Consider the following 12,924-nt stretch of genomic DNA (forward strand, 5'->3'; position numbering starts at 1 on the left):
GGATAATCTTATCGAGGTCTCGTCTTTCGTCGCTCTCGCTGCCATTTCCCACTCTTGCGAGCTAGCTGTGAGATGTAAGAATGTGCAGACGATGGCTTAGGTGTTCAGTCTGCTTCCCATCATGGCTGTGTGGCTTCGATTTGTGAAGTGTTCTTGCATGAGGTTCTGTACGAGCGTGTCGGTGATTAGATCTAATGATGAGACCACCTTGTCCGGTACAAGGATCTCTATCCTTTGGTAATTGATAAGCCCGGTCTAGTTCGAAGTATGGCGCATACAACTGAAAAGAGTTGCAGTTGCCCAGGTGTTATAATGGTGGAAATGAATTGAGAGTTTTTTTAAGCCGCTCTGGGTCAAGCATACACAGGCTTACGATGGACTCCATCGCTCGTGGATACTTTTGTCATGTTCAAGGCTGTATATTGCGGACTTCATTAACCGCCGTATCGCCGACTTTACCATGAGATGGGCGATGTAATAAAGTCTTGCAGTACGAGATATGAGCCCGGCTGCAACCTGATGCTCACATTTCGTAATGCAGTCGCTGTGTCATTCGGCAGGCATGCTGCGTTACGACAGTCTTTGCGAGTATCTTGTCCCGAGGCTTCGAGCAGGCACTCTTCGACACGCTCGGGGCTTGCCAAAGATACAATTGTAAGCGGGGCGATGGTCATCAGCATACGTTCGCTGGGTGTGTACCCATTGCCAAGATGGTAACCGGAGTAAAGGCTGTCTCCGTATCAAGAACGCTACTGTATCTGTAATGGGCCACCAACGAGAACCTGGCCAGCACAATAGCAGGAGAGAAGATCCTAAGAGCATTTGCACGTGCATGTGCAGCGACTCTTACCCAGCGGATCCGTGTGTGGAGGCCTCAGTCCCGATGTGACGGAGTCCAAGCAGTCTGTCTTCAAACAATGCCGACACACCTGCCACCTTGACGCTTTTGATCATATCGAGCAGTGCATTCGTAATGCCGGTCTCTTCTGCGTTGTGATTTTCCATGCCATCTGTCTTGGCTTTATGCGAAGTGGAACGTATGAACTCACTTGAGAACACCCGATTTGACTCTTAGCATAAGCGGCAGTGAAAGGGGTGTCGGAAATCGCCAAATATGATAAATAAGACCGGACTGACAGCCAATTTTTCGGGCATGAAAAGACATGCGGCTATGGAAATCTCCAACAGATGGGCCCAGTGGAACATTACAGCTGTGCCAAGAAGAGTCTCGACACAGGAGAGCGCTGGTGGTCCGCTTACCGTGGGAAGTAAACAACCTTGAAGCATCGACAAAGCCTCAAGCCTCTAAGTTGCAAAGGCTGCTCTACTCCTCCAAGATCGGAGGAGGAACGATTGGCATTTAATGGCGTTTCGTTGCATTTGGTCATCTCCACGCCGTTTCGACCCGGCCGACTTTGCGGAACGCGTGATGCATAAGATGGATGGGCGCGAGGTGGCCTCGCTCGCCTCGGTTCCTGCTGTGCCTTTCAGGATGCCTTCACATCATAAGGTAGAGCTACGAGTGGCATACTTGGGAACCCAGGCGAGCTACCCTCTGCTCTAAAGGACTAGAGCTGCGTCCGAGAAAAGCGGCCCCAAAAGTTGACTCGAAGGGACATTCGGCAGGTTTCAAGCGCGCGGGGCCTGCGGCCTGTTCGCAACACAAGCTTCGTAACTGCCGCACAGATTCCAGCGCAGCAGAAGCAGAACCGTGGGATTCGACATGACAATCCTGATGACCAGGCTAGGCTGAGCCACGTCAGAGGCTGATCAACGGCACCGACGTGGCATCGCTCTTTGAGGATGTTGGATCGCTGGCTGTCAGCTGCAGCTATCGGTGTATGTTGGTCGGAAAGGAAAGCATGTCGCGCGACTCGTTGTGGCTGATGCACACGGTAAGCGTGTGAAGCATCCTCCCACCATGGAGGCTTGCGGCATCCGGATGTCCATGTCGGCGACAGCGGAGAGCGTACCCCATGCCAAAGAGAGTTTCTCCGTGTCCTCGCTGTGCCAATACAATATTACCTAACGGCTGCGAGGGGACAAGTTGGCTAGTTGTGGAGTGGAAAAGGAGGAAATCTCACGATGAGAAACGCCACATCCACGCATCTGCCACACTTCGTCACCATGAGCTAAGCAGTCCTTTGACCTTCCTTTCGTTGCGGCCCGAGGAGGTGTACCGCCCAGTACCTATCCAGTCTCCTCTTGAATCCATATCCTACCTCACTGTTCCTGCTTTGCATTTCGCACCCAACGACTACGTGCGACGCCTTCACCGCCATACTTGCCACGACCAGGTTGTGTTCCCCGCGCAACTCGAGAGCGTAGTCCAGCGCATCGATTCCCGGCGCATCGACGCATAAGCCGCGTCCGAGCAATTGCCAAGCGAGAGAGACCTCCGAACGAACAAACAAACAACGAGAGCGGTGCTGCGCTGTGCTGTGCTGTGCTTTGCAGGCTGTGCTGCGCTCAGACGACTCGTCTGCCCGGATCATTGGTTCTTTCGACTTCCGCTCTCCGACACGCTTCGCCGCGTGCACAATAATCTGGCCAACTGCTTCTGAACTGCCAACCCTTGCCTCGATCGCTCTAGCTTGGAGGTGGAATTGCGTGCACTGTCCGGCTTGCTAAGAACAGCATTGTCTACCCATTTACCAACCATGGCCGCCGCGTGACACCGATATACACCAATTTCGTTGCATATGATGGGATGGCCCCGAGCTTCGACATTGAATAACTCACGACACCCCGACGACAAACAACACAGGTAGCATGGCAGACTTTCAATCGCTCAGTGGTCAGGCAGAGACGGCAGAGCCCGCAGGTAGCGGTGCCAGTACGAGTGGAACGAAAAACAGATCGCCCTCGTCTTCCGGCGCATCATCGGTCGGGTCGGCTTCGACACTGAGGAAGTCGTCTTCGTCGACTCTGGCTGCCACCGCATCATCGCCCGCTGCTGGACAAAGCCCTCGAACTTCGCGCAATACCTCACCACTGCGAAAAGACAAGGCGCCGACGCTGACCAACACCCTTTCGACCCAGCCTTCTGCCGCAGCGATACAACGTGCTCTTTCCGCATCGAGCGTGCCACAATTACAACAGCCAGGCACGGCAACATCAGACACAGCGTCCAAGCTACCGCGCGGGCCTAAAAGCACCGTGGCATCGGCAGACTCCACACCGCAATGGCCTCTGTCTCCGAGGCTAAAGTCTCCTCCACCTTCGGGACTGAATTCCAGGCGTGGCTCGGCTGTCGCAGTGAAGAGACCCGAAGCACCACAGGCACCCACCATTCAAGTAGTGTCAGCATCGCCAGCAGCAAGCGCTTCGCCGCAGACATCAAGACCGTCGAGCGGGGAGAGCCAGAAGGGTGAGCCACAGCTGCAAGCTCCGCTGGCCAAGAGCTCCTCCCGAGGTCCTAGCGGGAAGTCGATGTTGGAGACGGTACAGGAGAATACTTCGGATWCACAAGAACCGAGTCCAGCCGCCGTTCAGGCTGCAGCAGAGTTGAAGCCGCTTACCAAAATATCAGATCACGAATCTACAGCGCTGAAATTGAAGCGAAAGTTGTCCAAAGCGGAGTTGGAAAAGCAGCCAGGAGAAAGTGGCAGCGAGAGTCCCGGAAATAAGAGTGACAACATGACACGAGGTCGTAAGGAGACTGGCTCTGTCAACAATAACAGCCAACCTCAACAACGCCAGAAGAGTGWCAGCACGACCTCGAAGGCTTCCTACACTGTGCCTGGTAACAAGGCGCGCTCTGGCGATGGAACGCAAAATATGACGGTCGAAACGGAGACGGTGCAATCGATTCCACAGTCCGCTCTAGCTCCAGCTGGCGATCGTTCCGTCGGTGTCCGCGGCGAGAATGGCGGGAGCGTTCGACTCAAGCCCAGCAATGAGACGATTCGGCCCAAGAAGGAACGCAAGAAAGCTGAGCGCAAGACGAGGAGCGTCACACAAGGAACAGGTATGTATCAAATTTCCATGTCTCAATCTGTCAAACACGATCAAAGGGAATCTTCCGCTGCACCTTTTTTCACCTTGCATGTTTTTATGTACGGAGCCCTGGTGTCTTTGTACCTTGTACGGCGATATCCTAGAATCCGCTTCACTACAGGTGCCCCTGCCTCGCAGCGCGCATCTTCTTCAAGGTTCTACAAGACACTCACTGACCGGTTTGTGCACGTAGCCACATCCAAGGCCGATCTCTTTGAGGCTCGGGTTGCCAACGCAGTGGATGCGTCCGCCAACGGATCCGACTCTGACGAGACTTTTGTCTATGAATCCAACCCTCCCGAGCCGAGGAGATCACGACATCACTCGCGAACGCCTAGTGTGACTTCTTCCCACAGCATGGCAGGAGAGCAACGAAGCGCGATTCGTAACTACGGCGAAGCCTTTGACGACCGTCGGATTGGCGGCAAACGTAGTATGAAGTTTTCCAGCAACCCCTACAACGATCATGATAGTCCAGAGAGCAATAACGGAACTATACGGTCGCATACCCCTCGACACATCGGACGATTCGGCCGCGCAGGGCACCAGTCCGCAAATTATGACCCCGATTCGCCTTTCACGCAGGCTGCAAAGTTGCGCGGCAATCATCTCAATCATGTTCGCTCTAGGCCCAACTCTCCCAGAAGTCCGCAAAACATGCAGTTCCGGCCTAGTGGATTGTTCTCCGGCAACAAAAAGCAGGAGCATCCGTACGATTTCGATGCTGAACAAAACGCAGACGATGAACGGCAGCCTCTTCTTTCCGGAAGTATTAGGACTCCTCGCCACGTACGGCAGCTTCATCGGATCTCTGGTGGGAGACGGGACTCTGCCTCGGACGACTTTGAATATCTCGATCGGAAGAGATACTGCGGATGTTTCAAAGGCAAAATGGGCGCATGCGTGCTCACAACACTCATGCTCATTCTTGTCGTCGTCTCTGCCGTATTCTTCGTCTTTGCGTCCAATCGACCGCTGCAGGATGTCAGAATACGCAAAATACAGAATGTCCTGGCCAGCGAGCAGGAGTTGATGTTGGATTTGCTGGTGGGCGCGGTCAATCCAAACACGATGGGCATTTCGATCAGCGACATGGATATCAACATATTTGCCAAGAGCAAGCACGTCAATCTCCACAAGCCGAACCATACTGAGGTCAGCGCAAGGAGGTCTAGGCGAGAACGAAGGAGCAAGACGACCGACTGGAATCCCAATCCATCACAGGATGAATCCGGACACTGGCGATCTCCGGGCGATCACGAAAGGGGATACGACCCCGATCTGGAAAACTCTGATGATGCGCAGACCATGCTGCTAGGCCGCATTTTCCGCTTCGACCAAGCTCTCATCTTCGATGCATCGCCATTGACAGGCAAGGCTCATGTCTCTTCCGGGCAGCTACGTCTAGCGAAGCCCGGAAACWAGACGGAGACTGGCGGCAGTGCRCGCTGGGAGGAGATGATCCAATATCCATTCGAGCTCATCGTGCGAGGCGTCCTCAAGTATCAGCTTCCGATATCCTCCCGGGCGCAGAGTGCGGCAGTCGGAGCGAAGGTCATGGTGCACCCCGAAGACGGCATCGACTCACATGGCAGCATGCGTGTCACGCCTGTCGATCGCAGCAATCACTGGCATTGGACGGACTGGCCTGACGATGGAGAGCGAGACGAGGAGGAGGAGGAGGAAGGAAAAAGCACATCGGTGTAACTGACCATGAGTCTCCAATGTTGCTGACATCTTTTGTTTTTTGGAACATTCTGAGCGTTACAGCGAGCAATATCAACGATTATGAGGATGGTTCCATCTTGGGAGAAATTGTACCAGGACCGATGGGAGGACGGGGACAGCATCGGAGGATGTATCATCATCATCAAAGGAAAGGCGGCCTTTGCGGACACGCAGGCTAATGGCTCTACGCCTGAGTTGTTTTCATATCCGGCACCTACTACTACAACTATTTTACTTGCCTCTTGTGGGTTGATTAGCTCTCTTAATCCTAGGTACTTTGTGACAAATGTTGATGCTCTCTGTGTAACAATGTCCGATTGTTCGTTTTGAGTCCGAACAAGATGCGCGCTCCGGGCCGCCAGCTTCCTATTTTGCTCGAGTACCAGGTAAGTTATGGAGGTCGAACATTTCCGGGATTTCGAACTCCGAACTCGAACTCCGCGAACGCAGTCACCTTACCTAGCATCACCATCAACATCAACACAGCCCATCACGACTGGACTTGATGGGACCGGACTGGACTGGAGCCAACAATAATCACTTCACGTGCTGGCGAGGAGAGGATCAAGGACATTTATTAATCAAACCTTCACAGTGACGCGTCCTCGGACTCCCATGTGCAAACCACCACCGCGACCCCCATGCGCCAGGCGCCGCCGCGATCATGAACCCCGCTGACCTCACCATCTCGCCTTACCAGAGCAAGGTCGCGCCTGCCGCGTCGTCCTCGGGGCAGAAGAATGGCGCGTCCGGGGGAAAGGTGCAGGTGGAGCGCGTGAATGTGGAACCCATGTACAAGCAGCTACAAAAGGTCCTGGGAAAAGATTGGGAGGCGTATCGCACCGCGCTGAAGGATTTTGTGCTGGGAAACCTCTCACAGAATGAGCTGTCATACTTCCTCCAGCCCATGTTTGTCGCTGCCGCCGCAGCCGCTGCAGCATCCTCCTCCACGTCGTCGAGCTCCAGCTCTGCCGCTGTAGAATCGTTTCGGACGCCAGCTGCTGTCACCAACCTCCACAACTGTTTCTTCATTTCCGTCTTCTCCAACTGCCAGCGCGATCCACCGCCGACTGAAGTAGCGCCATGGGTCGTCGCGACCGACAAGCCCACGGCCACCGCCAAAAGTGCCGGTGCCGGATCGGGCGCCAATGACAAGGCCGAGGAGCGTCTGAGACATGAGGTGATGCATGTGCATGCCCGCGATCGCAAGCGAATTAAGCTGTCCAAGGAACCCGCATATCCGGTCAACGATGGCCTCCGAGACATGCAAGAGTACCGCAACGAGCTGGGCATCCATCAACGACAGCAAGCGCAACAGGTAGAACCGCAGAGTGCGACTGGCACTGGTCCTTCTGGTCTTGCGAAGACGAACTGGGATGTGGAAATTCGCCGTCGCTACGCACAGCCTCTCGCCTCTGAGCTGCTCGAGTTCCCAAGCCTACACGAGATTCAATCTCGAATCGAACCCATTTGTTACGAAGAAGGTCTCACGAACGGTGTGCAGCAGGGTGCAATGCAAGCATGTGCAGAATTGGTCGAACAGGCCACCGAAGTCTGCGTGAAGGAAATGATCGGCGCACTCCTGAATCAAGTTCGCAGCAACGCGGTAGGCGGCCGAGGAGGGATTCAGACGACCAAGTTCCAGCGCCAGCTCAGAAAGGAAGAAGAGGATGTCGAGGTGGGTATCGTGCAGCGTACGGCAGGTGGTCTTCTGCCCGTAGAGGTGGAAGCGCAGCTCAAGCAGAAACCAGTGAGCATGCAAGATCTTTCGTTGGCTGCAGGTCTTTCCAACACTTATTTGCGGCGAGATCGATTCCTGCAAGAGCGTGTTCATTTGCACAGGTACCCGCAACAAAGCTACAATAACGTCAACGGACACGGCAGTGGAAATCCCTTCGGGTTGGTGAACGGAGCTGCAGCAGACCATGACCAAGTTTCAGAGGATGATGATGCAATGGTGATTGACGACAACGAATACGGTGCTCTCAAGGGTACAGACGAGACGGATTATCAGGGAGCTATGAGCGCGCTTGACGAGTGTTTGCAGAGCTCTGTCGGATAGCATTTGGAAAGCGCCGCCGTGAATGAACAGCAAGCTTACAGCCATAGTACTGGATCTGCGGGGGAAGACAACGCCGAGAACAAATCCGATCACCGGGACGAGGGTGGGCAAGAATTGCACTGTCCTCCGCCATCCACCATTGAGCCTCCTCGCCACAGCGGGTGCACCGACCCGAGTGCAGTCAGTCTCTCAAAACCTCAGAAGCCATCAAACTCAATACCAATGCATAAAGTTGATGTACGAGACATTCTAGTGCAGCATTGTCCTCGATTGACGAGGCGCGTCGACAGTGTTTTTGAGGGAAAACTTGATGCGCCGGTTGAACTGAGTGACGGAGACGATCACGAAAGTGTTCACGACTCTGTAATGGATGGTTTTTTTAACATGGCCGTCGAGGACAATGATAGTGGAATGGTGATGGAAGCAGGCCGAGATGAAATCAACACATCGACGATCATGAACAATCATGCTATCGCTCCTCCCGCGAACAAAAGACTTGGTAACTACATTGCGCCGCGCACACCAACAGCGGACGCCCCGCATGAAGTTACGACCAGAGAAAGCCAGCAGGATCTTCCCAATGCTATCGTGGTTGCGCCGAGGCGTTCAAGTGGTCTCCCTCAGATCATCTTTGGATCCCTCAGGCGAGATCAGGGAGTACCGCCGACTTTCGAGCGAGCATCTTCGGCCCTGGTAGTTCCACTAGGCAGAGGCCGTAGAAAGCGCAAGAAAACGCCAAAATACGCCACAGATTCAGAAAAGCAGCTCGATGACTCCCGCAGCGGCGATGTTGACGGAGAAAACAACGACAACGTCAAGGTCAAGGTCAAGCGAGTGAGAAAGCAAACCAGCGCACTCACAGGTGCTGGATCAACGGCTGGGTCGGCGAAGATCAAGGTATTGGAACATCAGACCGATGCTTGCATTCTTGCCGATCAAAAAGCAGTCGCGGACCGGGAACAATTGGCTACTCTCGCGGGGCAGTTTCAAGCGATGCCCGTTGTACGCATAGTACAGAACCAAGTCACAAACGCTACTAATACCAGCAACGATACACCTCTGGACGCTCATGTGTTGACGGCCGCTTCTGCGATTCCCCCAAGAGTCTCTTGGATACCTGAGCCCATTCGCATGACCGGCATGGCCAGCCAGCAATCACAGGACATGATCATTCCCACCCCATACATCGATCCGATGGTAGCATATCAACCGCGCTTTGGCAAGGCCAATCTGGAGGCGCCTTGGCAGTACAAGCAACGACTGGCACAGGCGGAAGCAGAGCCTGCAGCGGAGTGGCGGGTGAAAACCCTACCGGAATACCAGGCCAGGGTGGAATATGCCACGCGGCTCAATCTGGGCCCACAATACATCGAAGAGTCGACTGAAGGTTGGCGACGGGCTCAAGGTCCGCAGTTTCGGCAGCAAATGCAAGCGAACGCTGCCATTCACGACAACATGTGGTTTCCAGGCACCTCGTCAAGTATGCAGCCCCAAGAAATGACACAGTCGTTTGCTACGATGCAGACTACGGACTGGTCGCACGAGGTACCGCCACCACCTCGCGCCGATCCCTACACTGTTCGGCAGGGCGTATCCTCGAATATTTGGCCTCCCACACAGCAATTCACCCAGCAATGGGGTTCCTTTGATGGCCAGCCTCGGGAGCAGGCGTTCATGGGAATCCATCCGTATGCTGTTGAAGATCGGCAATATCCAAGGGACCGATATCCAATTGATCAGACTGCCGACCAAGGCATTCAACAGAACGGCTACTCTCCAGCAGTGGCAACACCGGACGTCCGGGTGCGATTGGGCAATCCATCGTACGCAGAGCGCTGGGCTAATACCCAACCTTTGTGATGCCATTGAAAGGAGTGAAAGCTCTGGGAGCAACGCATCGAGGCAGCGGTGCGCCGAGTGGTACACACTGCACTTATATGCGTGTGGCTCATGGGTAGCGTGCGTGAGACATGACATTGTGCTTTGCTGTAGCTCACGCAGATGCGAGCTCTGTAGAACATGAGAAGCCAGGTGTGWGAATAAGCTGAGCGAAGGGCTCATTGACATGGCGGCTTGCAAGGAGACTTCAATGACCTGAGTTTGAGCACGGAGGCTATGGTGTTCGGGTGAAGATCAATACACAAATAAGCTCTTCCGCCAAGGTGTTGCGGAAGCTTGAGTTGTAGTTCCTTGCCAGCCGATGATGATATATTTGTCAATCAATGCCTGCAAAACTTTGCCTTCTCTCAGGCTCCCTCTGGCTTTGGTGTTTTGTCTGTCAAATTCCGGTGGATTCGGTGAGATTGCGATGTCCGAGCCAACCTGGCTGACGCGTCAGCCACCTTAAGGTATTGTGCATTTAATCGCGCTCGTAATGTGCTGCGCCTCGGGTCGATGAGTGCGGATTCTGTCCGTCGGCGTCATTCGTGCATGRTTCGATAATGCATGCTCACATGTATGAAGGACGAAGGTGGGGAGCTCTTGATTATATCACAGCCCAGTCCTACTTTCTCTCTTTTCTTGACTTCCAGAGACATCTCCCAAACAATTCCATCATCATATCACGCAACTGAAAGAAACCGCCACCAAAATGTCTGCTTCTGATTACTACGATCAACAGTCCGGTGGCTACGGCCAGCGTCCACCGCCTCCAACGCTTCCGCGACCCTGGTTCGCCGAGTGGGATCAGCGAGAGGGAAGGTACATTTTCATCAATCAGGAGACTGGACAGCGAAGTTGGGAATATCCTCGAGAAGCATCTGGCAGCGCTGGAAATATCTATGGCGGTTATGGTGGTGGACAGGAAGGTAACTTTGGCGAAGGGCAGGCCTACGGTAGCGGACAGGGCTATGGTGCACCTCCTTCCCAGCCCCAACAAGAGGAACAGCATCACGAGAAGAAGTCTCATGGTCTTCTCTATGGAGCTCTAGGTGCAGCTGCCGGTTTGGCAGGCGGTGCGTTCCTCATGCATGAAGGGAGTGAAATCAAAGACGATCTGGATGGAGACAAGTATCGCGCTGAGGAGCGGTTGGAAGAAGACAAGTATCGTGCCGAGGACGGTTTTGATCGATTTGGCKAACGCGTGGAAAGCTTTCCCGAAGACGCCGCTGAGTGGACTGGGAGAAAGGTAGGAGAGGTTGAAGATATCCCCCAGGATGTTGAGCAAGGTTTCGATCGGTTCGGAGACAGAATCGAAAATGGCGTGCAAGATGTGGAGGACATACCTGAGGATGTAGCCGGGTGGGCTGGGGACAAAGTTGGGGATGTGGAGCGGTTCGGAGACAACATTGACGACGCTTATGATGCTGGGAGGGATGAGGGCAGATATGCTGACGATGATGACTACTAGGGAGGCTCGGTGGCGTCAAATAGCAGTCAAAATTCGAGTGTTGATACGTAAGAAACGTTGTAAGGATGAACACTGAGTCTTCTCTCAGGGACGTGATCGCTGAGCAACACATTGCACCTCGCGCTCTCTCCAAGCAGACTAACTCCTTGACATCTTCTTTGGCAAGATAAATGTGCCCATTCACTGGAAGATGCCTCTTACTTCTTCAGCGTCAAGACACCAGGTCTGTACGGCAGAAGATTGTAGTCGCTCGGCACGTTGTTCGGGTTCCTACCCTGGTACAACAGCTGCAAGTTGCACGGGTCCACCGTAAAGGTCTGGTCGGGGTTGGTTCTCAGGAGATCACCATGGCTGATATCATTTGTCCAGGTGGCGCCGCTGTTCGCCTTACCCGCGAAGGGGTTGCTCTCAGTCGCTGCCTGTGGCGTCCAGGTGCCGCCTAGACTCGTGGCAGTGAAAGAGCGGAAGTAACGGCCATTGGATCCGATCGCCTCGACGATCATGAGGTATTTGGTCTGGCCTTCGAGGGTGTAGACCTGTACGGCTTCGAAGAGGTTGTTCTTGGTATCCGACATGACGACAGTGCTTGTGGAGCCAAAGTTCCCGGGGAAGTTACCAATAGGCATGCTGGCGCGGTAGATTTTGCCATTGTCACCACAGAAGAAGAGATACATATTAGACCCATCACCGATCAGCGTCTGGTCGATGGGACCCTATACCAACAACTCTGTCAGCGAGGCTCACGAAAAGGTACTGCAAAGGCTCTTACAGTGTCGGAACCAGATATTGAGCCTGAGAACAACGGCTGCGCTGCTCCCCAGCTATTGGCGTCGGACGGATTCTTCGAAGTGCGGTAGGAGAAGGCGGTGGCCCCCCATTGATATGCAAGCACCCAAACGTCTTTTGGCTTGAAGTAGAACAGCGTGGGTGCCACGGTGTTGGCAGACATGGCATTTTGAGGGGCAGAAGTCATGCTGGACCAGCTGTCGAAGAGCCCGAAGTTCATGGAGCCATAGCTAGAGCCGGTGTTGGCATAGGATCCGTAGACAAGCTTCTTGCCATTGTAGGTGGTGACGGTGAAGTCTTTGAGCGAAGCCCATCCAGATTTTGGGCTAGCGAGAGCGTTGGTAGAAGTCCAGCTATACTTCGAGGGAAGATCGCATGCTGCTTGTGTTGTAAGAGCTAAAGAGCCAAGCAAAACTATGCCGGTTGACAAGAGGCTTGTGTGATGCATCGTGTTGCTTGCTTGAAACGTAGGAGGTTGACTTCCGAAATACTGGAGTCCAGAGGATTTATAGACTTGTCGGACAGCATAATGGACTCTAGCAAGAAGATCAACTTGAAACCGCTGTAACTCATTTAGCCTGTCTGTGCATTGGAGGAGAAGTAACTAGGCTCACCAGGAAGCCCTTTTGTGTCCATCTCGACTGGATTGGACGATGTCCTCGCTAAGCTATGAATGTAGGTCGCGTGGCCCACTTGGCTGTTTCAAGAGCGGGGAAGCACTATACAGAAAACGAGTTCAGTATGTAGTTGATTGAAAAAGGTCTTTGAGATCTTCCGGGCCGCCATCACATGTTTCACTACGGCCCACGGACCGCAATCTTGGGCATTCCTCCGGAGAGTTCATTGCTGGAATATTCAACGACCGATTCCGCCATCATTTAACCAAGCGAAGCTTGGAGGGTTGCACGTTGCTCGGCGAGCGATCAGAATGCTTGGAAAGAGTGGGCGGTCAAAGTCAACGTCTCCCCGCAAGATGCTTCCACACTTCGTAATGCCGGAA

The 12,924-nt window shown here is 53.8% G+C and overlaps 5 protein-coding genes; 4 read left to right on the top strand and 1 right to left on the bottom strand.

Annotated features, from left to right (window-relative positions):
• Nucleotides 1-2,772: 2,772 nt before the first annotated feature.
• On the top strand, nt 2,773-5,706 carry RCC_00475 (uncharacterized protein; the record flags this gene model as incomplete). XM_023765626.1 has 2 exons in its annotated part: nt 2,773-3,970; nt 4,193-5,706. 2 exons carry the CDS (start codon nt 2,773-2,775, stop codon nt 5,704-5,706), a joined length of 2,712 nt encoding a protein of 903 aa, XP_023621394.1.
• A 685-nt stretch (nt 5,707-6,391) lies between these two features.
• RCC_00476 (uncharacterized protein) lies at nt 6,392-7,789 on the top strand (the record flags this gene model as incomplete). Its single annotated transcript, XM_023765627.1, has 1 exon — nt 6,392-7,789. The coding sequence occupies one exon, from the start codon at nt 6,392-6,394 to the stop codon at nt 7,787-7,789; it is 1,398 nt and encodes a 465-aa protein (XP_023621395.1).
• A 456-nt stretch (nt 7,790-8,245) lies between these two features.
• Nucleotides 8,246-9,649, top strand: RCC_00477 (uncharacterized protein; the record flags this gene model as incomplete). The annotated part of the gene is made up of 1 exon (XM_023765628.1): nt 8,246-9,649. One exon carries the CDS (start codon nt 8,246-8,248, stop codon nt 9,647-9,649), a length of 1,404 nt encoding a protein of 467 aa, XP_023621396.1.
• A 730-nt stretch (nt 9,650-10,379) lies between these two features.
• On the top strand, nt 10,380-11,138 carry RCC_00478 (related to WW domain protein; the record flags this gene model as incomplete). Its single annotated transcript, XM_023765629.1, has 1 exon — nt 10,380-11,138. One exon carries the CDS (start codon nt 10,380-10,382, stop codon nt 11,136-11,138), a length of 759 nt encoding a protein of 252 aa, XP_023621397.1.
• A 197-nt stretch (nt 11,139-11,335) lies between these two features.
• On the bottom strand, nt 11,336-12,560 carry RCC_00479 (probable alpha-L-arabinofuranosidase precursor; the record flags this gene model as incomplete). XM_023765630.1 has 4 exons in its annotated part: nt 11,336-11,851; nt 11,908-12,320; nt 12,478-12,486; nt 12,539-12,560. 4 exons carry the CDS (start codon nt 12,558-12,560, stop codon nt 11,336-11,338), a joined length of 960 nt encoding a protein of 319 aa, XP_023621398.1.
• Between the last annotated feature and the right edge of the window lie 364 nt (nt 12,561-12,924).

Source organism: Ramularia collo-cygni, assembly GCF_900074925.1.
Source record: "Ramularia collo-cygni strain URUG2 genome assembly, contig: RCC_scaffold01, whole genome shotgun sequence".
In the NCBI taxonomy this organism is placed as follows: Eukaryota; Fungi; Ascomycota; class Dothideomycetes; order Mycosphaerellales; family Mycosphaerellaceae; genus Ramularia; species Ramularia collo-cygni.